This window comes from Hyperoodon ampullatus (genome assembly GCF_949752795.1).
Source record: "Hyperoodon ampullatus genome assembly, chromosome: 17".
In the NCBI taxonomy this organism is placed as follows: domain Eukaryota; kingdom Metazoa; phylum Chordata; class Mammalia; order Artiodactyla; family Ziphiidae; genus Hyperoodon; species Hyperoodon ampullatus.
The window spans coordinates 6,088,513-6,116,333 of record NC_136930.1 but is presented as its reverse complement, the minus strand read 5'-3'; the positions used below and the strand labels follow the sequence as shown (position 1 = coordinate 6,116,333).

Below are 27,821 nucleotides of genomic sequence, written 5' to 3'. Positions count from 1 at the left end.
CATGAAGATTTTCTTGCTCTCTTACGATACGTCCTCTGATTAGCAGAACCATGGGTTCTTCCCTTAAGTGTACTTACTCTCTTGTCCTGTGTTTCTACATCAGTAAATTTAAGTGATGACACTTAAGTGCTGTGTTTAAGAGGAGTAGTGAAGATGTTTAAATGAGCTTATTGATGTGCACTGACACTAGACTATAGCGTTTATTATTATAAGGATTGGTATTTGAGCAATAATCAGAGCACTTAAATTATAGCTCAGCGGTGAGGATACAAGGTTCCTTACAAGATTTATAACTATTGGTGAGTTATTAGGTGGCCCCTTATCCTCTCAGATTCTCCCTTCCTCACAAGCAGAAGAAATGGATGTTTTAAAAACGGGAGGTCTCCTTGCATACTTCAATCATGTCTGTTCCTGGTAAAGCACCAAGGGTGGGGAATGTCTGCCTTCCCCCAGGCCCTGGCAAACACAATTCTACTTTCTGTTTCTGTGAGTTGGATTACTTTAGATACCAAATATAGGTGGAATCATGCAGTTTATCTTTCTGTTACTGGCATATTTCGCTTAATGTCCTTAAGTTTCATCCATGTGTAGCATGAAGCATGTGTCTGAATTTCTTTCCTTTTCACGGTTGGATATTCCATAATATGTATGCACCACATTATGTTAATCCATTCATCTGTTGATGACACTTGGTTTGCTTCCACCTTTTGGCTATTATGAATAATGCTGCTCTGAACATGGGTGTACAAATATCTCTTCTAATTCCTGCTTTCAATTCTTTGGGTATGTACCCAGAAATGGAATTGCTAGATCATATGGTAATTCTCTGCCTAATTTTTGAGGAACTGCCGTATTGTTTTCCATGGCAGCTGTACCACCAGCAGTGTACAGTGGTTCTAATTTCTCCACATCCTTGCCAACACTTGTCATTTTCTGTGTTTTTTTAAATATAATAGCCATCCTAATGAGTGTGAATGGTATCTTATTGTAGTTTTGATTTGCATTTCTCTGATGATTAGTGATTTGGAACATCTGGTCATTTGTATACCTTCTTTGGAGGTCTACTCAAGTCCTTTGCTTGAATTTAACAGGGTTGTTGGATTTTGTTTTGAGTTGTAGGAGTTCTTTGTATATTCTGGTTATTAACCCCTTACAAGATATATGCTTTACAAATATTTCCTTTCATTCAGTGGGTTGCCTTTTCATTCTGTTGATTGTATCCTCTAATGCACGGAAGTTTTAAATTTTGATGTAGTCCAATTTATCTATTTTTGTTGTTGTTGTTACCTGTGCTTTTGTTATCATACCCAATAAATCATTACCAAATCCAATGTCATGAAGCTGTTCCCTGTCATCATGGGTTTTTTTGCATTAATTTTTTTAATATTGCATTAAAATATTATTTATATTGACTACTCAGTTCTTTAACACTCTTTTAAGTTTTCCTCCTGAGGCAAACTGGCCTCACCCTAGTACCAGCCCTGAACTTCAGGGACACATATGGAATGAACCAAGTCATTCATTTCCACTGAAGGGAATTTTTCAACTGATGGGCCAAATTGCTTCCATGTTCACCTTGCAAACAGACCCAAGTGGAGAATTTCTGAAATATATTCACTGCATCTGGTCTTGAATGTAGCATGTGGCTTATTCAGCAGTTTTTACAGATGAACCTCTACAGGAGAAAAGGGAGGTGATTATTTCACTGGAGAATCAACCGAAAAGCAAACACTGAAGAAAGAAGAAAGGGGCACTGAGAAAAGTATCACCAAAATGGATTTGGATTTCCAAGGTGGATGGCTTAATTATTTTTATTCATTTGACATTTATTTATATGGCGTTCTACATATATTTAGTCATTGATTTTAACTACCATCCTTGATGTATGTAGAACTAGTGGTATCATGATTTCACTTATACACATGAAGAACCTAGGGCTCAGAAAAGTTGTCTACTTATTCAAAGTTTTGTGGCATTTAAGAGGTAGAAAATAAATCTGAGCCTAGAAGGATTCACTCTTCTTGTGCCAGCGGTTCTTAAAGTGTGGTTCCTGGACCAGCAGCATCAGCATTACCTGAGAACTTGTTAGACACGCAAATTCTCAGACCCTTTTCCTGACCAGGTGACTCAAAAACTTGGTCGGGGGTTGGGGGTGATCCAGTAGTTTCTGTTTTAACAAGTCCTGTAGGGATTCTCTGCACAACGTGTATGGGAACCCACCACTCTATGCAGTGGTGTGTGTACAGGCACTGAACTAGACTTGAGTCCACAACCTGTACTCTCAATGACCTCACAAGCTAGTAGAGCATGCACAAATGCAGACTGTGACATCAGTGTGAGAGAAGTACTAATGGAGGGTTTTCTGCTTCAGAGGAGGGATAAATACCACTCTGGTTTGAGGTTCAGGGAAGGCTATAAAAGAAGGACGGTTGAATCTGCGTATTTGGAGATACAGTATGACATTCCAAACAGAGGTGCCACAGGCATCAGTGCAGTTAACGGGGGAGCTCCGAGGGTGTGTGGAGCAGCTCCGGTTGGCAGTGGTTCCAGCTTCATTGGGCTGAGCGCAGATGGTGGAAGCTTGGATAGCAGAATAAGAACACTTTATTTTATTCAGTTGGCAGTGAGAAGCCAGGGCATATTTTGAGCAGGGGAGAGCCTGTAATTTTTTTTTTTAAATGTAATTTTAAAAACTGTTCTCAGAATTGTATTGGATGGAATGCTTTAATAGAAGCCTGGGTGATAGAAGATCAGTTAGAAGACTATGGCAGCAGTCTGGACAAGAGGTGATAGGGGCATAGATTAGGATTGAAACAGTGAGAATGGACGTTTGAGATGTATAATCTGCAGCAGGACTTGGTATGCAAGGGAGAGAGAAGTATCCAAACTATATTTAAATTATGAGATTCGTTGATTAAGGAGCGTAGATGTGCCATTAATAAAACATAGAGGAAGAGTTTTAGAAGGAAGAAGAGGTGAGCCTTGAACACAGTCAGCGTGGGATTCTGACAGGTTTCTGTGATGACGATGGCCATCAGGGGGTAAAAGTAAAACGATGGATGTAGACAGAGGAATCATTCCTAAAAAGATATTTGAGAATCAGTAGATTCTTGGAACGTGAGCTCGTTCCTGAGAAGAGGATTCGGGGAGCCGCCCCCTTCAATGGCACTGGAGGGTAAGGAAAGGGCAGTAGGGGCAGAGAAGAGGCTTTTGTGGGGATCAGCACGAAAATCCAAGACTGAGAGACCCAAAAGGGAAGGGCTGGTTGTCAGTTCTGAATGGGGGGAAGAGAAGGAGAAACACAGTGTAAGGAGTGAAGATGCCAGCCCAAGACTTCATGGGTTCAAGAGACAGGTGAGTAAGTGGTTAGGAAAAGCATGCAGCAGGCCCACCAAGTTATTCTGAGACATTTTGTGATAACGGAAAGGAGAGAGATAAATGAGTAACTTGGAGTAATTGAGTTTCGGAAAGAACCATTGATTGATTGATTGGGTTTTGTTTTGTTATAAGAATAAAGAAGGAGCTGAGCCATTTTGTAGGCAGAGGAGTGATAAAGAAGAGAAATAACTGATTGGACAAATTACCAGAGGAGGATATAGTTGAGTGTGCAAGGGGAGGTCTGTACTTGACGGGGTGGGGGGGGAAGATATCTCTGAAACCAAAAGGAAAGAAGAAAGAATTTGGTTGCAAACAAAAGTTTGGAGGTGGAGAGGGGGAGAATTGAGGCGGCTTATTCAGGTAGCTTTTTCTCTACAGTAAGAAGCAGGGTCTCCATCGGGGAGAGCTCATCAGGGATTGAGTATTAAAGGATTCTCAGGAAAAAGCTCGGATTAGGCTAGGTTGGGAATGTGATAGAAACTCTCAATGAGAGTTTCCACCTACATCCATCTTTTTCTTTTTACTCCCTGCTGACCATTGTCATCAAAGAAACCTGTTGGAATCCTACAATGACTGTATTCAAGGCTCGAGTCTTCCTTCTAAAACTGTTCCTCTGTTTTTATTAGTGACACATCTCATGCTCCTTAGTCACTGAATCTCATAATTTAAATATCTTTCGAGTACTTCTCTCGCCTTGCATACCAAGTCCTGCAGCTTATAGATCTCAGATACCCATTCCCACCCTTTCAGTCCTAATCTACATCCTTATCATCTCTTGTCCAAAGTGCCTAGTCTTCTAACTGGTCTTCTATCCCCAGGCTTCTCTTAATGCAATCCATCCAATATAATTCTGAGAATAAGTTCTAAAATTGCAGCCTGGTGTATGATTCCCCCTGCTCAAAAAAAGGCTGAGCTAATTAACGTGTAGGTAAGATTGGAAAACACAAGTGCATAGTGGAATTAATTAATTCAACTTCATGATCGTCTCTAGCAGCTTCATGTAACTCTGAAGCAGAGACTAGGAAAGCAAGAGAGTGGGATTTCCCCAGTTTGGGGAAGGGTAAGACAGGTAGGGGGGAAAAAGTCAAAGATGTCAAAAGAAATGGGGTAATAGAGCTTCCTTGAAATGGCCAACTCTGAAATCTAGTTGCATCTTCTTGGAGTCAGTGGAACCAAGATTAGAGAGAGGTGGAGTTATTAAAAGTAATTGGAAGAGTAGATAGAAGACTCAGAAATTTAAAAAGTGAAAGAAGTGGAAAGGGAGGAAATTCTAGTCAGAGCGAGGAATTTTATAACTCAGTATCCATAGAGGCGTTCTGTATGATGACAAGTCCACATTGCTACCAGTGCCCATAGGAAGGTGAAGTGCAGTCACTCATTAAAACTGCAATAACAACAACAAAAAAGTGATGCTAATTTTGAAGAGATCAGTAACAGGGATATTGAAACCAGCAAAGGTAATGAATACAGAGGGAAAGATAGTAGACATGTCCTAGGAAATGGCAGATGACGACAATTAAGACGGAAAAAATGTGGGATGAGCAGATGATGTAGACTCCAAAAGAGAACAAGTTGAAAGTGGCAGTGGAGTGGTGTTCTGGAAGGAACCAATTCTGATCTCTACCTCTTGACCTGTAAGATGAGGGAGTGAGAGGGATTATCTATATCAGAAAGTTGGAAGGAGCTTCGGAGAAGGTTCAAGATTTTTTTTTTACTTGGGAAACAGGGCATAGACTTAAAAGAGGGCCATATCCAGATTGATTAAACCACACGAGCAACTACAAGGGTCTTGAGGGCAGGGACCACACTATCTTGGTCTCTTTTCCCCCTCTACCTTCTGGGAATATGCTTGGAGCACAGGGTTGGTAGCATAATAAATGCTGAATTAAGGATTGAATCAGTGAACAGATTTTTAAAATCGTCGGTCAGTGAGATAATGAAAGTGAGAAAGTGATTGAGTATTGTTCGTTTGTACTTGATTTTAAGTAACGGGGTTGCAGGAAATGGAAGGTTTAGGAGTAGACCCAAAGCGCGTTCTCAGCAGAGGAGTAACTCTTAGGCTTTTTCAAAGTTATCTTCCAGTGCTGGACAGTGGGCTCTGGGAGGGCGGGCTGAGAAGCAGTGCACAGAAGACAGCTGATGAGCCCCTCTACCACTGTAGTAAGAGGCAGTTCACACAGTGGGAGAGAAAGGGAGGCCATCTGTAGGTCCCTCAGATTTTCTCTCTTCCTTCCCCCCGGCTGTGCTTCTCCATTCTTCCTCTCAGGCTTTACAACTCAGGAGCCTAATGCTATTGAGTTAATAAGGCTGGACAATCTTTATTTTGTTTCATTTTTTTAACAGCTTTATTGAGGTACCTTTTACTTACAGTGAAATTCACCTGTGCTAAATGGACAATTAAATGATTTTTTATTAAATTTACCAAGTTGTCTGGTTTTAGGATATTTTCGTTATCCCTCAGAGATCCTTCATGGGTTAACCAATCTTAATGATGAGGTTAAGATAAGGATAATAGCTACATTTATTCATTGCTTGCCATGATCCGAGCTCTATTTTAAGCCGTTTATTTGAACTAACTCATTTAATCCTCACAGTGACCCATGAGATAGGCACTATTATGTTCCCATATTACAGATAGAAAAACTGAGGCATTGGTCACATATATAGTAAGAGGCAGAGTCATCATTAGGACTCAAGCATACGGGTTCCAAAGCTGTTGATCTTAGCCACAATGCCATATTGCTTTGTAATATACTTTTTAATACTGGCTATTTGAGAAGCAGGATAAAAATAGCCGTAACTATCTATGTTCTTTCTGTGTTTCACGCTACATCATCAGTATGGAGTGAGAAGTACAGCTTCAATGCAGAAATACCCATACATTTACATCCATACATTTCTCCATATATTTCCCTTAAGTAGCTGATACTGGAGATGCTGAGAAATTGTAACTTTATCCAGAACAGAACAAAGTTGGAGTCTTGGCAGTTATCTGGTTAACAAAGTAGATCGCTGAGACAAAAAAAAAGTTCTATCTGGTGGTTTGAAATATCTGGTGTGGCTGTCCACGTTCACCAAATTAATAAGGTAATTGCCAGTTCTCTACTCTGTTGTGTATCAACATAGCCTGAAACACAAATGGAGGTTTTTGCTCAGATGATATAAATTTAGTCGCTTGCAGACATTCCTCGTCACCAACCTAGAAAGACTGGTGGGGAAGGTTGGAAATGTTCCCAGAAATTCAGTAATTGTGGTATTGCCTCTTTGTGAAATCAACTACTGACATTTTAATCCATGTAAAATCCTGTATCTACTTACAGATATTTCTGGAAAGATACCATGTCAAGTGAGCAGAGCGTTGAACAGGCGTGTCATTTTCCGTACTCCCCCCTAATGTTAATTTGAGAAAAATCCAGTTCATTCTCAGTGTGGTAAGGACTACAAGTAGAAGCTTAGACGAGGGGGTTTATTTTTAGCAACAGTATTTTTTTGGAGGTAGGGGCAGTACTGGCTAAAAAGAATCCTCTAATTGTATAGATAAAAAATGCTGAACGAAAAAAGGCACCAATATAGCTCTTTTTCTGTACAATACCATAGTGGTGGATACATATCATTGCACATTTGTCCAAAATCATAGAATGTACAACACCAAGCACAGACCTAATGTAAACTGTGGACCTTGGGTGATAATGACGTGTCAGTATAGGTTCAGCGATTGTAACAAGCTCCCCGCTGTGGTGACGGATGTCGGAAGTGGGGGAAAGCTGCGCGCGTGCGTGGGGACCGGCTGTGTGAGAGCTCTCTGCGCTTCGTGTTCGGTCCTGCTGTGGACTTAAAACTGCTCTAGAAAGTGAAGTTTGTTCATTTCTAAAAAGCTAAATGATACGCTGTTTTTAAAAGCAGGTCTATTAATGTATACTTTTCTATCTGGGAGGGAATCGTATTTAAATATTTATAAACATACAGGTAGTTTATTTCCTCTAAGATCATCAGAGTACTTTGCATACATACTCCTTGCCTTCTTCATTAAAGTTACGGAACCACTTTGAAAGGTCGGCCCCAGCAGCACAGTGTCTACCATTTTAAGATGCAAAGGACCCAGACCAACTCCTCCCAGAATTCTGCCTAAATGTAGATATTTTTCCCTGAACACTGCTGACTTCCTGTGTCTTCTGTTTCCACTCAAACTGAAGTGGCCCTATGGGCTGCCCTTTCTGACTTCCAGTTGTCCACTGGGCAGATCATCTACTTTGTGAATTGCCGGGGGCCATCTAAAATCCCTTGCTGACTTCCCTTAGCTGCTCTGAACATCCCTGAGACACTTACTTCAGTGCCTAACCACCACATTCTCAGTGAATGAACCTCATAACTTTGTTAACCAATGAAGTTATGATTGGGGGGATAAACATGCTGCCTAAGAAATATAGAATACTTACCAAATTAGGAGGACTTATTAATTAATTTTAGATTATTTGTTCTTGCTGTTTTAGAGGATAACCTGGTCATAGACTCTCCTTTTTTAGAAAAATTGAAGAGATGGCTTTATATTGTTTTAAAATATAACAGTATTTGGGGAAGACAGGGTTTGGTAAATAGCGTCTACACTCTCCCAACAATATTATATACACATATTGCATATGTATGTCTCAAAGAGTAATATATATGCCTATTTGATATCCAGGAAGACTGCTTGAAAAATAATGGATACTATGAATTAGATGTACCAATAACTGCTTTGTGTTATTATAAAGAACTGCCTTTTTAAACAGATAACATCTTGTGGGAATATTATTGTCCTAAGAACTACATGAAACACAGTGGTGAAATTCCATTTTTATTTATAAAATGAATACTGCCATCTACTCAGAATATTAATGGTTTTACTGAAGATGTAACATCTTGCAAACAAATAATTAGTTTTGTGCATGAAAAGATAAATAAAATCCTAAGTAACAAATCACTAATTTTTCTTAGACGTTTTGGGTTTTAATCATGACAAGCGGCAGTTTTTGTGTGTCGTTTGAAGAATTTGTTATTCAGTAGTTACCTAGAGTAATTATAACTCCAAAGTTTAAGTAATATGGCGTATGTTTATTTTGAAGTAATAGAATTGTAAGCATGGGATGACGAGGGCTCTTTACCTGTTGTTTTGAACACCATACCCAAAGCACCTGGAATATTGCCATCAGCCCCATAAGAGTTGGGTAATTACATTGCATTGTACAAACTATTTAGGCCATATCTAAATGATTTTTTAAAAAATAGACTTACGAATTGATTTAGGATTTGAGTTACCTTTATTACTTAAATGAATAATTTCATAGTGAATCTTATCTCTCATGTCACAGTTTACCAAAACCTCAGACTCAGCCCATTCCATAGACCAGGGTTTCTCAAGAGCAGCACTGTTGACACTGGGGCTGGACAGCTCTTTTCTATGGGAGCTGTGCTGTGCACCGCAGGACGTAGGGGCATCCCTGGCCCTTATACACTAGACGCCAGTAGCACCCCTCAGCCGAAACAATCAAAAGCGGGGACAGAGTTCCCCCAGTTGAGAACTACTCCCATAGAAGATACGGGTTGCATTCATTGTGTTATCTCTATCATGATATTATTAAATAGAATGAACCAAGCAATTGAAAAAACATCAAAACAAAATGTTGAGTTCAAAAAGATCCAAAGAAATGCTAAATTACCATCTAAATAACGGAATGGCCAAACTATATGGTTGATGTAGTTGGCATTACAGAAACCCTTCATTAAGTAGGCCTCTCACCTTAAAGAACACTTGACTGAAAAGTCTTCAGTGACTTCTGATGTGTAAAAAGCGTGGTGCCTCACAGGCTTTCCTAAAAATACACATCCACAAGCCTTTTCCTTTTCGAGAATCAGGGTGAAAATGAACTGTTTTTAAAAAGTACAGTTTTAAAATTTTACATAAAGGTTCAAGTGTACACGTTTTGAGAAACCCTGTTAGCTTGTGGAACCACTGATATGAATGGATTATTACAAAGGCGGGTTCACTGCCTGAAAATGGTATGCAGTGGGGATATTGTAAAATACGGATTTTAAATATTAGATGTGGGATATTTTCCTGTCTTGTGTCCAAAGAGCTTTGTTGCCTAAACTATGTGGAATGGGGAGTAGGCACTATAATAGAACTTTCTGAGAAAAGTTGGGTTAACTCTGAAGAAAAAGCAAATCATTCTGCTTTTAAACTTAAAGTCCATTTAGATAATTTGATTTGCTCTAATGTTTAGTTTCCATCCTATTCTTATTTCAATACATGTTTAAATTATTTGTTTCAAGTTTAATGTCTCAAGTAACATTGAAGGATTTCTTGGAGACAAGACTCAATACATATATATCTAAAATATGTACGTTCCACTCAGAACTATTCAGAAGGCATTTCAGACAAAAATTCCTGAAACTACATAATCTAACATTAATGTTAATTTACTTAATGGTTATAAAAATATATTATGCCAGCATTTTTCATAGCAAATATGAAATGTGCAAAAGATATTAATAATGTAATGTTTCTTACAGAAAGTGAAATTATAGGTTACAGAGTAGTAGAGATTACATAATTTTTTTGATGTGAGCATTATAAGGAACATTAACTGATTACTGAAACAGCTTAAGTATCCAGCTAGGTTATGCAGTTGTTGGACTAGAACAAAAATTGTTATATATAGTTCCCTAAAATACAATGAGCAGTTGTTATCTTACGGATAATTTAATGTATGAAGCTAATAAGCTAAGGAAAATAAAATGCAATAGGAAACCTATATCATCCTATATCATACTACTATATATTTAATATTTAAGTATAATATTGCATTTTTATAACAAAAACTGCCTGAAATCTTCATTTTATGACAATAAATCTGCCTGAAGCAATTTTAGTGAATGTGATATGATGTAGCCTGCCATGACAGCGTAATCTTTTCTCTGTGAATTAAAAGAAGAGTTCAGGGCTTCCCTGGTGGTGCAGTGGTTGAGAGTCCGCCTGCCAATGCAGGGGACACGGGTTCGTGCCTCGGTCCGGGAACATCCCACATGCCGCGGAGCGGCTGGGCCCATGAGCCATGGCCGCTGGGCCTGCGCGTCCGGAGCCTGTGCTCCGCAACGGGAGAGGCCACAACAGTGAGAGGCCCGCGTACCGCAAAAAAAATAAAATAAAAAAGAGCTCAGTAATCCTTTACATTTTCAGGTAATTTCTCCTGCAGTTTTGTGTAGCAGTTTTTAATGTATTGAACCATAATAGCTTCTCCCTTATGTAGCTTAAAATAACTTAAATAAAAACCAAATAAAATTTCAGGAGAAAAATATTTTGTACACACATACAGTAAATATGTACGTATGTAAAAAACGTGTATGTATTTACATGCACATGCATACACATGATGCTCTACAAAGTTTTCATTTATTTGGTAATTACACTACTATTTTCTTTTTTCCACTCCATTGCTTTTCTCTTACCTAATATTTAAGGTAGGACTCTGCCCTTCTGTATATAGTGATAAAAAAATAATGTCTACATATCGTTTTCCATATTAGAAACCTCTCCATAGGTTAATTTGGGCCCATTTAGCCTGATTCTGCACTTTCTGCCTGTTGATCTTTCCACTTAATGATGAAAACAATCAAATAAACTTGCCATCAGAGGGGAGGTACCGTAGTTTCCAGAATGTAGCACAGGGATTGTATGTTTAGTGCTTTACAATTTACAAATGCTTTCCCATATCTCATTTGAATCTGAAATAATCGCATGAAGAAAGTATAATTCTTACTCTCATTCCCCAGACCAGTCTGCTAGGAAGTGTCAGAACCAAGACTCCTATCTGGGTCTTCTTATTTCAGATCCAGTCCATGATAGAACCTCTCCTAAATTCTGCCCCTATTCTACCATACCTGCAAGGGAAGAAGAGGCCCTGAATTACTCAAAAACCACATGGGAAAAAGGGAGGCATGAATTGCACTCTGTCTGCCAATCCAGTTGGCTTTTCCTTAGCTTGCTGGTCTAGATTTGGAGACGATTCAGAGAGCAAAGTGTTCACCAGCAGCTTGACGTCGGTGTGAAAAAATAAACCAGCTTGATCTGGAGCAGCATGGGCACAATCTGCTTACTGGAACTGGGCTTGCCTAGTTGGTACCATGAAGGTTTTCACTATTATCTAGGCGCTCATATAATGAACTTCTTTTCACATTATCCAAACTAGAGTGACTAAAAAAAAAATCGGTCCCTTTAGAACAGGAAGAAATGGAAAACTGGAGTGTGATCTGGTTTACAGAAGCTTTTGTCCAGTGCCCCTGGAGGATCAGTTATTTTCATGGATGGAAATTGATTTGGAAATGAAAGCACATGGAATAAATACAACTGCAGAATAGCAGAATGGTGAGATACCTGAAATGCTTTTAGTTCTCACAATATGGCACTGAATTTATTTAATCATTCATTTAATATTATTTAGTAAATGCTGTGTAGTTGACATATGCTAAGTACTAGGGATAGAAAAATAAATAGGAAGGTCCCTGCCCTCTAATAGTTCATAGTCCAGCGTAGGAGAGGGGTAGCACAAAACAGTGACAGCACAATGAGTTATAGGCTGCAGTAAGCACCTGATGCTGTAGCAAACTTATGGAGGCACAGAGAAGGGACGCTAAGTCATCCGTGACATCAGAGAAGGCTTACCTTCTGGTGGGAAGATACTTCTTGTCTGGGAGAGGCCAAGTATATGCCTGTTGTTCAATCCTATTTAGTAATAGTACCTCCCTTCACTCTTCAGCAGTGTTCCAGGTTGGTTGATCAATTCTCTGATCATCTTTTTACTAGAAAATTGGGAGAGAACTAATGGAGTGGGAGGTGGAAAGGTCTTCCAAGCAGAAGGAATGATGGGGAGGAAAAGAGGCAGGGATTTGCTGCCCATGTATCAATCAGTGACATGAGATGTAGACAGGAGTGGTGTTAAAAATGTTTAACATTGGCATGGCACTGTCACTGGCTGTTTAGCGTGGGCACCATCGAGAAACAAGTGGCACTGCTGTTCTCATCATGAAGGACCTTGTGTTCTAAACTAAGGAAGTTGGAATTTCCCTTGAAAACCTTAGGGAGCATTGAAAGATTTGAAGCAGTGGGGGAGGAGAAGGAAGACCAGTTTAATGGACTGCGTCTGGCTTGGTCTAGGTCATCAAGCAGTAATCAGAAAGGTAAGGGACTTTCTTTGAGAATCAGCTAGTCACGTACTCTGTGCCAGGCGATTCCCCAAGCAGGTATGGTCTTCATGACAATCCTGTGAGAGGGCCACTGAGGCTCACAGAGGCCATGTCTTCCCAAGTTCACAGCTGTTGAGTGGCAAACATGAGTTTCAAACCCTACTCTGTGGTCTTCCTAACACACTTTCTGCCTCTAGTGACTGCTCTGGTCCCATTAGCGTTGACTATGGAATAAGGTTTGTACTTACAGGAAATACCCATTGTCATTAAGTGGACATTGTCACTAAAATAATATAACGAAGTCGGCTGTCCTGGTCGCCATTGAATTGGAAACGATATTCATTAATTGTACAGTCACTTTGGGATTCCTGAAACTTTCATGTTGCTTGACCCTCTTCTTTTTTTTTTTTTTTTTTTTTTTTGTGGTACGTGGGCCTCTCACTGTTGTGGCCTCTCCCGTTGCGGAGCACAGACTCCAGACGCGCAGGCCCAGCAGCCATGGCTCACGGGCCCAGCCGCTCCGTGGCATGCGGGATCTCCCCGGACCGCGGCACGAACCCGTGTCCCCTGCATCGGCAGGCGGACTCTCAACCACTGCGCCACCAGGGAAGCCCTGACCCTCTTCTTTTGCAAGGGCCTTGTTTCCCTTGAGCAGATGTTCTTCTAGTAGGTACTTTTCTGTCCTCGAACAGACCTGGAATTGAGGCTCTGCTCTGACCCTTCCAAGTGACTTAATTCTTTAAGGCTCGGTTTCCTTATTGGTCAAAGGACATGAATACTGCCAGCTTCACAGGGTTGTTCTAAGGATTAAATGAGTGAATGCATGTGTGCATCTGGCACACAGTAAGTATAAAATAAATGTTAGCTCAGCTGCTATCACTGTGAACGGGGCCTGGCACACAGTGGGTGCGAAAATGAGCATTTGTTGAATGAATGATTACCACATTTTTATCTGGGACTGTGTTGATTACCATTACATTTTACTGTATGGCAGCAAGACCATGCTAGATGGTTCACCCCTGATAGTACCATGTGGTGATATTCTCTCAATTTTTCAGTAAAAGAGCATCACATGGTGCCATTCCAGAAAGTAAAACAAAGGAAACCAATCTCTTCTCGCCATGCAGTATAAATAAGGCTTTGAGTGGAAGCAGGCTTGCAGTTTCCAGCAACAAGACTTCCTGTTTCGGGTCTGACATGTTTCTGGCACCATATCATGCTGTAAGAAGGATGTTGTCCAAAAGGAGGATGAAGTATTTGGGAGGATGCTACCAAAAAAAAATTCAAATGGGAGAATGAGGAGGGGACTAGTTAGAACTACTGTAAACATGAAGACAATAGAAAGAAACTTTGGAATTGAAACTCTGTAAGTACATGTAATGAATATGCCTTGGGAAGGGCGCATCTTATGCATGAAGTCTTAAGCTAAAGCAAGGAAAATTATGCCATCATCTTCATAAAAATGTGGATAAGTCAGCAGGGAAGGTTACATGGGATCATGGGTTAAAATAAGTATAACTATATAGTATTTGAAGATCTCAAAGAAAATTTAAAAAGTATACTCCTTTTGATAAAACAAACGGATCGAGTGACTTCTCAAGTTCCTTAAAGTGAAAGATCCATGCCAACAGAGCTTTGCTTCCTTTCCTAATGGACAGATTTATACTCAATGACTTGAAAGATTTAATCCAGTTCTTCAGCATGTCAGTATGTTTTCATTCAGAAAACAGAAAGTCTCTGGAGCCTGAAAAAAAGAAATGTTATATATGATCTCAAAACGGAAATGGAGTACATCTAAACTGAGCTTCTTATATTTCTCGTTGGTCAGGTTTGCCCTGAATAGACCAAAATATATTTCAACACCTGTCCTGCCATTAGGAGATTTTAATGACCAGAAGTCTCTTCCTGTCACATCGTTGTTATATTTAGTCTCAGTGTTATTTTCTGAGTAATAATAATAGGGAAGTGAGAATCTCCGTCTTAATAACTCTGTGCCTTCCTATTTGTATTTTTATTTGGTACCACTGCTTTTACTCTCAAAATTATTCAATAATTGTTTGTCCTCAACTCTTTTTAAAAAGTTTCCATCCCAGTCTAAATGTAACTTCTCTGTTAATCTTTTTCTACATCTGTCGTTCAAGTCTCAGAACCGTCTCAATGCTCTGAACTTCTAGTCTTAAATTTTTCTTGTTTTGAGGTTCCCAGAATAGAGCGTGCTCTTCCAGACCAGACGTGAGAAAAATATTCTCGCCTTTTTCTGTACGTGTCAGATACTGGAAAATGTTCACTGTGCTTTTAAAAGGAATACCAGAAATAAAAGAGCCAACCCCCCCAAAAATAATGACTTTCATACTTTTCATTCCACGTCCATGCAGGATGTAGGTGCTGTGGTAAATGAGGTGAGAGCTGATGTGATGTGGAAATGGTGCACTTCGGTAAGGATTGCCAGCAAGCTTGAATGTACTTCTCAAATTGTTCTCTTAGTAGATGGATTCAGAAAAACTTGTCTACAACGTGATATGTCAGGGAATGTTCTGAAACAATCATTTGAAACTACACTGAGTTTCAACTACACAGTATATAGTTTTACAGCTTTTTGCTTTATAGAAATTCAGAAATTACTTGGAAATTCATTTCAGAAACAAAACTCCCACATGGAATCAGAAGTCATTGCTCCTGATTTTCTGATCTCAGACACCATGTGGAGGGCTTTTAGTAAACAGAGTGATATTTTCATGGTAGTGGAAAATCTTAGTTCTGTTGGTTACTGTTTCATAAATTTGTTTCTGTCTCTGCATCGGCATTTAAAATAGAGCTAATGGGCCTTCCCTGGTGGTGCAGTGGTTGAGAGTCCGCCTGCCGATGCAGGGGACACGGGTTCGTGCCCCGGTCCGGGAACATCCCACGTGCCGCGGGGCGGCTGGGCCCGTGAGCCATGGCCGCTGAGCCTGCGCGTCCGGAGCCTGTGCTCCGCAACGGGAGAGGCCACAACAGTGAGAGGCCCGCGTACCGCAAAAAAAAAAAAAAAATAGAGCTAATGACTCAATAATATAATAGAAGCAGAATAAAGATGGCATGCAATGTAGTATTGCAGTTAAGAGCTGTCATGTACTAGCCTTGGGCCACTCACCGGGCATTGTCTTGGTCCAGGTGCCCCAGAAAGCAGAGCCTGTGGTGAAAGCTCGCATGTTAATACTGGGAGAGCTGGCCCAGGGAATCCAGAGCAGGGGGGACCACAGCAGGGAAGCAGGGAGAACGGAACACAAGGCGCGTGTTTCCAAGCTTGCCATAGCTTTGCAGCCAGTCACCTCTGCTTGTGGGGCACGGGGGACTTCTCTAAAAGGCCGCGGGGACCGCCAAGAGCCAGTCCTCTCCACCCGGCCATACTTCCCCCACGCTCTCAGGGTCTGTTACCAGCCCTTCTGCACAGACTCAGCAAGGCAGAACCTCTTTGGCTCTGGCCCAGGGGCAGAGCCTCTTGATGTCAGTTGGTGTGGGCTTGGGGCACCTCTAACTGTACTTGTGGTGGCAGCAGGAATGGTGGGTCTAGCGACTTTATCACCATGAGAACTGTGGAATTAAAGGCCAGTGGCCAAGGCCTGAGGGTCAAGCAGGCTGAGCAGACCTGGGGAATATGTGACTGGATCCATCACAGCCAGGTTACTTAACTCCTTTGTATCTCAGTTTTGTCATCTGTAAGATGGGAGTAACAGTTGTCACCATATTACAAGACTGTTATAAAAATTAAATGGCTTAATACATTTAACGTGGTTAGAAAGTGCCTGCAAAGGTTAAAACTTGTTTGAACCATTATGGCATCATTATCTGAAGTGTGGAGCCATCAAGTGTGGCTTTTAAGTGTGACTACTTAAGCTAATACAGAGTGCATTTGAGTTAATAAGTTTGGTGTGTTGTTTAAAAAAGCAAACACACATTTCACTGTAGCTGTACCCTTAACAGCAGAGGGAGACTGCTGCTACCATCCGAGTCATGCCACTGGGCCTTGGTAGAGGACAGCGTTTATGAGGACAGGATCAAGGTAAATGCGTAGCACTGTTGCTGAAAATGTCAGTTATTAAAGTTAACAACAGAAACATGATACACAGTTCTTCCCCAAATAAATATATCACTAGGACAAAGATGAGAATGTAAATTCAGTTCCCAAATGGAGCCTAGATTCTAAGCGGTGGGTACAGTGTTCTACTTGGGACGCTATAGCCAAGTGGGATGACATTTTCTCTCTCTCCTCCTCCAGAGGCCAAGTATTCAAGCAGCCACTCTGTGCCCAGATCATATTTCCTCTCCATGCCATTCAGATCTGCAGCAGAGTGTTTACCACTCAAGTTCAAGTGACAGGAGCCGACCGAGAGGGGTTTCTCTTTCCTGGTTCAGCTCTGTGTGCTCCCAGGTTGTCATGCACATCCATTCAAAGCACCAGCAGTAGTTGTTTCCTTTTCTCTGGGTGTTGATGGGCTGTGCTCCACTGGTCTCCTTTCAGTGCACGCGAGCCGCTTTCCCAGCCCCAGTGCTCGGTACCAGTTGCTTTCAGCCTGGCTCAGCATGGAGGCGGACTGCCTTAGACCATCTCACATTTCCACAGTCAGCCTTGAAGCTGGAGGATAAATAAACACATACTCCCTCTCCAGTATCTCCTGACCTTGTTCCTGGAGAACGGAGGATGTGTAGTAAGCTAGGAGCTCACCTTGCTCTATTTTTATTGGCTACACATTACTCTGTGCGTGAACAGCAGTGACAGCAGTGCTCGGCGCATGTCACCCTTCACATTATGCTATAGCTTTTAAAATGCTTTGCTCTACATGAAACAACAAAAGTCTTTGCTTTCATCGACCAAACTTACTCAATTTCTTTCATTACCAAAAAAAAAAAAAAAAGTGACTTTTAATCTTATATTGAGCCAAGCAGTAAAAAATGGATATTTTACTTTGACAATATTACCCTGTCTTATAATGATTTATTATCCTCTAAGAAATATCAAATTAACTGTCTGTTATAAACATTTCCATTTTTAGCTCCTTTAAAAAAAAAAACAGAGTATCCAATATTCCTTCAGAGAACACCCAGAAATGTAAGGTTTTCGCTTTTACAGGAGATACAATGTGGTACTGTTTCACGAATCCCATGAGGTCCCCCTATCCTCCCCCAGCAGCAGTTTTCTGGTTTTCTTCTAATGGTTTCCCTAAATAGATCCCATTTCCTATACCAGTGCCAATGATTGCTTTATACTTCACATTCTATCTTTGATTTTTCTTGTGTTAGTGGTTTTGGGAGCCTAACATTGCTCGTTTCTGCTCGTCGTTCACTGTGCTCAGACAGTGTTGGATGTCTGCTTTCAGTTTTTAAATAGAAGAAATAATAACTACCTAGTTTGAAAAGCTCTTTGGGATTATGGGTTTGGTTAATATCCTCTGAAAACAATTTTTAAAAACTGTAGTAGAAGATTATAAATGACTTTTTATGTGATTGCATCCCCTGGTGCTTTGAAATAAAAACACGAGAAAGAGTATAACGCACTTGGTCAGAAAGGCTAATCCTGAGTTGATGCCATTTACATTTAGATTTAAATAAGTCAGCCTATTTATTCCTTCAAACTTTGCTTCAGGTTTTAAATTGAGAATACATGGAAATTATAAGTCTTAGGATGCTTAGATATATTTTGAAAAGCTATAATGCCTAAATTTAGCTGACTTCTAAGAATAACTGCAACAAACGTAAGGAGTAAGGAAGTGAAGTTAGTTATTTTTAATAAAATCATGTTATTACAACAATTATGAATAAGGTTCATCTAATATGTGGTCCAGATGAAGTGAACTGGGGTCATCAGTGTAATAACGCAAACACTGTGCCTTCCAGACTGTGGGGTATGCAAACAAGCCACACACAAACCATCGGAGATCTGACCCCCCACTTATTATTTGCGATGGAGTATAAAACAGTAGCCGTAGGGTCTGCTCCCTCACATTTTATGGGTGATGGAGTATATGGGTGATGCAGTGTGTCATAGTGGAAAACTCTTCCACTAGGAATCTAGACCTTGATTCTACACCCAGATGTACTGCATGACCAGTAAAAAGTCTGTTTCTTCAGTCATAACATGAGGGGTTCAGATATGATGCCTTCAGGGACCTTCCCAAGACTGAAATTCTAGGACTCTGTGCACTGTAATTCAACTTCAGATGGCAACGAGACATAAACCCAAGCCACAGGATGCATTCTAAGAACGTTGCGTCAGCACACGGCCTGTTGAGATCCCTGGAACCAGCTCCTGGACCAGGGTGTGGTTGGGTGGAGCTGTAAAAAGTACAAGGATGACATTAACCTGAAAGCAGTCTGTGGTTGAGAGGGTGGGCTGGGGCACTGGGATCTTGGCTTATTTTTCTCCCCGGGCTCAAGACTTTGTCCAAACACAGGGGGAATGACCAGGCTTGTTCTGACATACATATATCTTTGTTTGGCAACTCGGAATTCTTCAAAAAGAGGCCATAAGTTAATTTATAGCCAGATCTCTCGATTCTTGGTCAATCTACATGTTTTTTAATTGAATAAAGATCTTGAGGAAGGACAGTTCCAGCATTTAAGTATTGGTGTCCTGGTTATTTCTGTACATTTCTTTTTTCTTTGTGCTCCTATTTTAATTCTGCTCCAGTTTTAATCCACTGTAAGACTGTGAATTTCCCCCCTTCAGAAGCCTTGAAACCATTCTCTAAAAGCTGAATATTCTTCCTCCTCTCAAGTCACTGTCTTCTCTAGGAAGATGATCTATTTAACCAAGCAAATATAGTTTAATTTTTGTTAATTAGACGTTGCCTGAGGACTTCTTATATGCCAGCCCTGAGCTATAAAGACACTAAAGATAACCAAGATGTGTACTGTCTTGTAGCTCACAGCCCCATGGAGTTAGTCCCCTAGCAACAAAACCTGCCTGGAACCAGAAAGCTACCACAGGGAGCGCAGAGGCTAGAGACAGCCCTGACTAAAGGGAACTGAGGGGTGTAAGAAACATTTTAACAAGTAAAAGGGAAGGAAGGCAGTCTGGACAAAGAGGTGCGGATGTATGTGACATGCACCGGGGCACAGGAAGTGGGCATGGTGAGGCCAGAGACTCTCACAGCAAAATCACTGTGGCTTCCGCTCCCCTAGAAAGCAGGCAGTAGTATAAGATAGAGGTCATCTCTTTATGTGTCTCTACATTTCAGGTCCTCCAGAGATAAGCTTTCAGAGGAGTTGTGAATATCTTGATAGTAATAGAAGAAGCCACCTGTCTAGAGTTCACCAGAGAAACTGAACCAACAGATAGATATATATATATATATATATAGACAGAGATATACTAGATATACTAATATATATATATAGATAGATAGATATATACAGAGGCACGGGGAGAAGGAGGGGGTTGGAGAGAGAGGAGGATTTATTATAGGAATTGACTCATGTGATTATAGAGGCTGAGAAGTCCCAAGATCTGTACTTGGGAAGCTGGAGACCCAGGAGTTGTTTGTTTTTTCTTCATAAAAAATAAATATTCAAACAATAACAAATGGTATAGTTCCTGTCCAAAAGCTGGCAGGCTTGAGACCCAAGAAGAGCTGATGTTTCAGTTGGAGTCTGAAGGCAGGAAGACTGGTGTCCCAGGTCACGTAGTCAGGCAGGAGGAGTTCCCTTTTACTCTCAGGAAAGTCAGCCTTTTTGTTCTATTCAGACCTTCAGCTGATCGGATGAGGCCCATCCACAATAGGGAGGGCAATCTGCTTTATTCATTTTACCAATTTGAATGTTAGTTTTGTCCAAAAACACCCTCACAGACACACCTAGAATATTTTCCCAAATATCTGGACACCTGTGACCCAGCTAAATTGACACATAAAATTAACTGTCAGACCACCTCCCTGTGTTTTAAGGCTTAATTATAAAGCCTCCAGGAATATTCTGCCAGCCTGATTACTAAATTGCCAGCTCACTGGGACTCTTGTTTTTTTTTTTAAGCCTCACAATACCATAGAAATTCTGTACAGTATCTCAACGTCATTGAGATACTGTCATCACTCTGCTTTGATAATATATTGACATTTTCAGAATTGATGGCTAACTCATCATGATGATTCAGAATATATTTATATTTCTTATGGGGGTTACATGCATGTGCTAGAAAGTCAGGCTTCCTGGGTTTGAATCCCAGCCCTGCCTTTTAGTAGCTGTGTAATTTTGAGCCTCTAGCTTTGATTCTCTGTGCCTTTGTAGGTAATAATAATACCTTAACTCTTTGTTGTTGTGAAAATTAAATCAGTTAATACATGTAAAGATACAGGTAGGTTACAGGCACATAGAATGTACTCAAAAAAATAGTTTTTCCTGTAGCCACATATCTTTTATTTAAAATGCTGTTTCAGCCTTGGCTCAATATTACTTAAGCGCTGATACTTTTTGAGGAAAGAGTCCTTAGGAGCAGTAACATTGCATGTATTCAATTAGCATATACTTTGGATAGACTAAAACCAAAACTTCAAAGCTTTAGTTGGCTTGAGAATGACACCAGATTTAGAAAATGAGTAAGAGAAGATGAAATAGAAAGTAACACATTTATAGAGTATGCATACGCAGTGGAGTATTTGATTCACTTCACTACTTCAGTTTAGTTTGCTACAGTCAGAGAAACTGTCCATATTTTAAATGGTTCTTTGGCATCTTAACATTAAAAACATTTATAAACAAACCAACAGTGGGTGGCGGTGGAGAAATGCTAAATGATGCTCTTTGTTACGTTTTGAGCCGGTAGGAGTAAGGCGGATCGATTGGGGCTAGACTATCTTTGGGTTGAAGGCATTCACCTGACTGATGGAAAACCAGCCTTGGGTAAGTCACTCGGACTCAGGGCTCCTATGCCAGATGACAGAGCAACCAAACTGTCCAGCTGTTCTTTTCTGGGTGTGCTATTTCTGATCTGTCCGAACAACCACATCTTTCAGTGAGTGACTTCAGATCTGTTTAGGTAAGTCTGTTCACAAAACATGAAATACATTTGCAGGATGATGTGTGAGGAAATCCTTTGGTTCTTTGAACTTGATGAGTGCTTCAGTGTCCTTAGGGAGGTCTTTACTTGTGCAGCTCACGTTTATGTGACTCTTCAGGGCACTGACTGCTGCTGACTGTAGTTCAGAGCCAGTTCCGAAGCTGTGGTGTGTCCCCAGTGTTCGTAGGGCCTCTAATGCCATGTCTATAGCACAGTTTTCCGGTGGCGTAAAAGTATGTCCACAGAACTGTGCGTGTCTCCATCAGGAACACTGTTCTGTCTTGAAAAGTAACTTCTCAGATTTTCAAGTTCCCGTGTCTGAAACTAGTCTGCAATGAAAGTACATTCAGACTCAACTCTTTGAAGCTGGCTGTATTAGTCCATTTGATTATTTCCTTGGGAAAATTCTTCTGTTAACTAAAAGGGAAATGCTTTGCCCGTTTATCAAGTGACTAAAGATAGCTGAGGATTAAGTCTGAATGGAGTGATTACTGCTTTCAGAAACCCGAATAATGAAAAGTATGCTGTTGTTGTTGTTGTTTGTACTCTTCCACAGCTCTGCACTCCAACTGCCCCCAGGAATTTTCTCCTCCCATCTTGTTCCTAATTTGTAAATTCCTATATGGATTTCTATGCATTTGTAATACTTACATTAATTCTGTGTCTTTGAAAAACTTCGGAGAGGAAAATTTAATCATCGAGCCTGTATATTTTTATTGTTATCCATTATTATTATCATTCTTAGCCATGCTTGTAGTGGCACGTGCTGTTTTCAAATACTATTATAAAATTCTTTAATCATAAGGCTATTGTGATGAAGCCAATTTCAGTCTATTATGAAAACTCTGCACTTTTTCATTTTTGAGAGCCAAACTCAGAATGCATTGAGCTGTGCCTCCGTATATTTTCCATTATCCTTTTCTTTCAGAAATCATGCCATCCACTTAATACTTCATTACAGCCGAACTGCAATATGTATATACGTGGTACGCAAAATGAGCCATTTTGTTTTAAAACAGATTGCAGATGAAAGGAAACCATTCATTTCTTGCTTGCTTGCTGTAATTACTAGAGCACTAATTACTCCAAATCACTGACATCCAGGGTCAGGAAAATGACAACAGAAACATCAAAGAATAGATGTGGCTCTCTTGCTGTACAGATTTTCTGTATTTCCAACCACAGTATTTTTTTTTTTTATGGCTACTGTTTTCCAGTTTGATGGTGGAAAAAAAACAAAACAAAACAAACATGCACACAGTCAAGATTGCTGAATGTTTACTATTATTTCATTCGCAGTTTGACGGTGAGAACATGTATATGAGCATGACAGAGCCGAGCCAGGACTATGTGCCAGCCAGCCAGGTGGGTTAATTAATCTTCTCTGCCTTGTTTCAAATTGTAATTAAACAAATTCAAAGAGTTGCATTGCAAATGAGTAGCACTATCAGTAACTGCCGCAATCAGGAATAATCATAATTTATAAACAAAGCATTTAAGCCTTGTTTTCAGTTAATGAGATCGAGCTGATAAAACACCGGAGTTGGCATTTGTTGAAAGATAATACCTTGTTTCCTCTCCAGAACGGCAAGCAGCTGTTTTGCCAGCATGATCTTTCCTAAACAGTTGTTTTACCTTTAGGAAATAAAGTCTTTACAGGTGCGGGTTATTTGAGCTTCTGACTATAGATGAGTTAATTATTATAAGCTACACATGTCACAAATAGCGTTAATGATCAATTATTGGGGCAGTTTTCAATAAAATGTTACATTGATCACCAGAACCGCAGGGCCAGAAAGCGCTCTATGGCTGTTTTCAAGCCAAAATCCGTGATATGATGGGAAACCTTTGAAGGGCACGTTTGTATCCATTTCACTGGGAATGGTTGACAAGGTATTTAATCATGAGAAGTGACAACAAAAGTCCAATGAAAATGTAAATGGTTACATTTATAGAAGTGAAGGCTTGGCTATTTATTTTTAGATACTTAAGACCAGGCCCCTTGATCCACAGAGGGAGTCTGAAGCAAAATGTAACTGCCCTAGGGGGCCACTATAATACGATATGTAAGAACCTTGTAAGCAAAAACAAATAAATGAATAAATGAAAGTGAGGGAGAGTTCACAGGAGCATTGTGTGGACTTGCACATATTTTTTTCTGGAAGAGTAAAACCATGGTAGCTTGGAGTTTCATGTGTCAGTAACTATAGCATAAACTCAAACATTGAAAACAGTTGTTTTCATATCCGCCCAAATAGATTTGATAACTGGGAAGGGTGGGGGAATAGGGAACAAAAATAGAACTATTTCTCTTCATGGTGCTTGTCAGTGAGTTAAATCTAATGTATGTGTCAGGGGTGCACTTTATGGGGCTTTGAAATTTCTCTAAGAACAAAATGTCTCAGGCTTAACTCAAAACAGAGGCAGGCCTGCCTCTCCGTGAACTTTGCATTTAGAAGTCATCATGACCACTGCCTTCTCTGGCAGACATTCTTGAAACTATACTATGTTGTTCAGATGAGAAGGTCATCATTAAGTTCAGAGGTCCGGGCTACATTTCCTTCCATTCAACTGAGTCGGCCACCCTCAGAATACCTTTGGAAGGCTGGGCTTTGCATTTAGAATTTTTACTTAACTGAATTCATTCAGCTAAGTAGCCGGCAGGATCCATAGGTAGTTCTGAGTAGGACTGTTTGATTAAAAAATGAAAAATGTTACTATTAATTTTCTTCCAACCATCAATCCCAAAACTGTACTGACAAGTTTAGTATTACTATTAGATTAAAGCAACCTGGTATCATCTCTTTGTTGCCTTTAGGGTTTTGAAGTGTAAGGGCTAATTGAATTTGTTTGAAACAGTAGAAACACAAACTCAATAAATGATTGCTGTTATAAAGCAGCTGCTCCCTTTCAGAGAATCATTATGTCCGTCTTAAAGACTTTTGGATAAAGGATTGGAAATTCAAAGCATATACAGTATAACAACTTAGATTTTTAAATTCAAGTACAATGAATAATATTAAACCCTGACTAAAATCAAACAACTAACATTATTTTTCTTAATATTTCAGTCAAGAGTTACCAAGAATGTTTTAAATACCAGTGGTAATTTTTGAAAGAGTAGAGGGCTCCAGATACTTTATGTGCTTCGTAAAGATAGAGCAGGTTTGTGTGCCTGAAGCAAACTATTTTTTAATAATGCGGCACATACGAAAATGTTTTTAGAATGTGCTATTTCAAAAATTCAACTAATGTAAAATAATACACACTCTGGCAGAGGATAAGCTTCACAAATTACGTAAGTCGATTGGCCTTAGCTAAATTTTACACTTAACATTCCTTTTGTTTACTGTAATACGGTATATTCAAGAATTCATTACCTGGTATTCTTCTGGGAATTTTAATCAATTTGCCCCTTTCGGCAACTATAAATAAGATTTTAGTCATCCTGCAGGAAAAGAAATAGCTTTGTTCTCTTTCCTACATAACGTCAAACATCTGCACAGTTTAGTAATCCAAGGCAACTTGCCTCTTAGTATCTCTCAACAATTTTAATTCCTGTTCAATTGTCAAATCAGTACATGCTTTGGGACTCAACAGACTAAGTTGCTAAGTAGTAGCATATGGCACACTACTGCTCCTGTGATGTTGCTGCAGGCAAATAGCATGATTCTAAACTTGAAATGATTTTTATAGAAAACCAGTGCTGGAATGGCTCCAGAAATGGAAGGACACTGTAAAAATTAATGATATTCTTTTAGACAGTCCCAGAGGGCTCTCTGGCACTATCTACTACGTGAATTCTATACCTCTTAAGCTAGTGTATACAAATCCTTAAAATTTTTTACATATAATTTTGTAATTGATAGGCAGCTTTTACATCGAATATACCACCCTATAATAAGCCTGACAAGTATGCAATAAAAACCCATGACATTTCCACTTCTCCCGGCTTCGTCCTTAGAATATTGACTGTTTTCTCCTATAATAGCCCTAAGTGTGCTGGCCACTCAGTGCTTTAGACACCATTTAACTTTTTCTTACTCTGGGTAGCATTTGAACCATGCAATACAAGATTTCTTTGTGGGTTTCTGGACCCTGGCTAAGGGGGCCCATGTTGCTTGATACCTCATGAACTTGCAGGTTCCCTTCTGTATAGTTTGGGGGAAAATGTGCGTGGCTAATGGAAGGGAAGCGAGACATGAGGAGGGGCCACTGGCCATCCCACACTCCTTTGTCATTCTTCACGTGTCATGTTGGATTGACCAACATGCCGAAGGACACAACAAGGAGGGGGAAGGGGATTGGGCTGCCCACCAGAGCTCCGCCCCTCCTCCAGAACAGCCCAGGCCCACTCGTGCTGGGGATCGATCCTTCTCTTCCCCTGAAAGACTCAAGCTCCTTTCTCCAGCCCTTACAATGCTAGTACCTTCTGTAATTCCTTATATGTGATTGATTGTGCTCAAGATATAAATGTTCATTTGAATTAAGTACATCAAAGGAAACAGGAGTCCGGTTCTCTTGATAGGAACTTTCTGTGGCACCAAGGTCATTTATCTATTTACTTATTTTTTCAGTTTTCTTTTCCTCATTCTTTTTCTTCTATGGAAGTTACAAAAATATCATTTTCCACGACTACCTATTCATTCCATGCTTTCCACCCACACTGGCAACATTCTTTACCAGTTCCGTGGACATAGGAACTCTTCACTTCTCACCTGTGTCTCAGTTCAGGAACTGTGTGGAAAAGATGGAGAAGGACTGTTTTTTTTTTAATGTGTGTGTTTGTGTGTGTGTGTGTATATGTGTGTGTATACACATACACACAAGAAATAATCACCTGATGGGGAAAATCAGAAGATTTTTCTGGTGTCAGATCATGGAGAAGATTTGGTTACTTGATTGAACCATGTTTTTTTAATAAATCCCTTCCTCCTTGACCTTGGCCTTGACTCCAATAAACCATTTCTTTCTGCTTGTTTTCCCTCTTTATTTCCTTGCTTCCTTCATTCCTTCTCCACTTCTTCGTATTTTCCTTCCATCCTCCTTCCTTCCATGAACAGTTATCCTTTCAGCTTGAACTAATCTTTGTTGTTAATTCTGCGCATCATAGTAAACCCTAAGTATTACATGTCCTGACCTAAGATCCTGTTTTAGATTATTTTCAGGTTGTGATCAGCTTTCTTTGCTCCTTTTTTCTTCCTGCACTGGAATTGTCTCTCTTACCTGGTTCCTCACATTTCAAGATTAAAAATAGCTATGATAAAATAAAGCAATATTATTTTTTCCTGGAATCTTACAACTAAGCACCCAACGTGCATTTTGTACCATCCATCTTGAATGCAAAAATTGAAGAGCATCATCTAGGGCAGGTCTCATGTGAGTTTCAGGTTTGATTTCTAACCTTCCTGGGCACCTGTCCCTAACAGCAGCTCAGACTCAACATACCCATTCGTCAAACTGAAATTCATCACCTCCAGCCCACTCCCTCACCCCAAACTTCTTTTTTTCCTATATCGGCTATAGTCGTGAGAGTTAACACCACCCCCAGCCCCGTCACCCAAGACAGAAACTTGAAGAGTCTCCCTTACACTCTCAGCCCTGAGTTGATCCCAGGTGGTTCTGACTCTACTTCTCTGCATCGCTGCTGAATCTGTCTCGTCTTTTCCTTCTGTGTAATTACTGCCTGAGCTCTGGACCTCAAAGGTTCTCATTAACTCAGCTCATCTGACCTCATTTCCATCTTTCCTTCTCTCCTCTTGCTGTTGCTGAACGATCCATGTTCCTTCCTTCCTTACACACCTCCGTGCCTCTCCAGCATCTGGTTGGAGTTATCGAGGCACACATCTGCCCTGCTGTGGCACGTAGCCTGCCCGCCTGACTGTGGTAGGACTCGCCCTTCTTTCTCTCTGGATCTCCTGTGCTTAGATGATGCCCGACACGTTGGAAGTGTGCAGCATTATTTTGTGTACATGTTTTAATCACCATAATTCTTTGAGTCTTCTACTTGCAATGGTTTTCAGCCCTCCTGTGCAGACATTTAGCAAATCTGGCCATGCCCATTCCATTCCAGGAGCACCCCTGCTCCTGGGTGTCAGCGCCTTGCACGTTAGCAAAAGACACCAGCACTCCTGTCTCCTCAGAGAATTATTTCAAGTCCAAGACTCAGAGAACTAATGTGATAATAGACTAGATA

General features: G+C 40.3%; 1 protein-coding gene across 1 annotated transcript in view; it reads left to right on the top strand.

Annotated features, from left to right (window-relative positions):
- The window catches only part of TOX (thymocyte selection associated high mobility group box), a gene marked incomplete at both ends in the record, with an annotated part of 294,857 nt that overhangs the window by 120,986 nt on the left and 146,050 nt on the right, over positions 1-27,821 (top strand). The window contains one exon of the mRNA XM_079722330.1: positions 22,925-22,990. Within this exon, the coding sequence (XP_079578456.1) occupies positions 22,925-22,990 (66 nt within the window). The remainder of the gene's footprint in view (positions 1-22,924; positions 22,991-27,821) is intronic.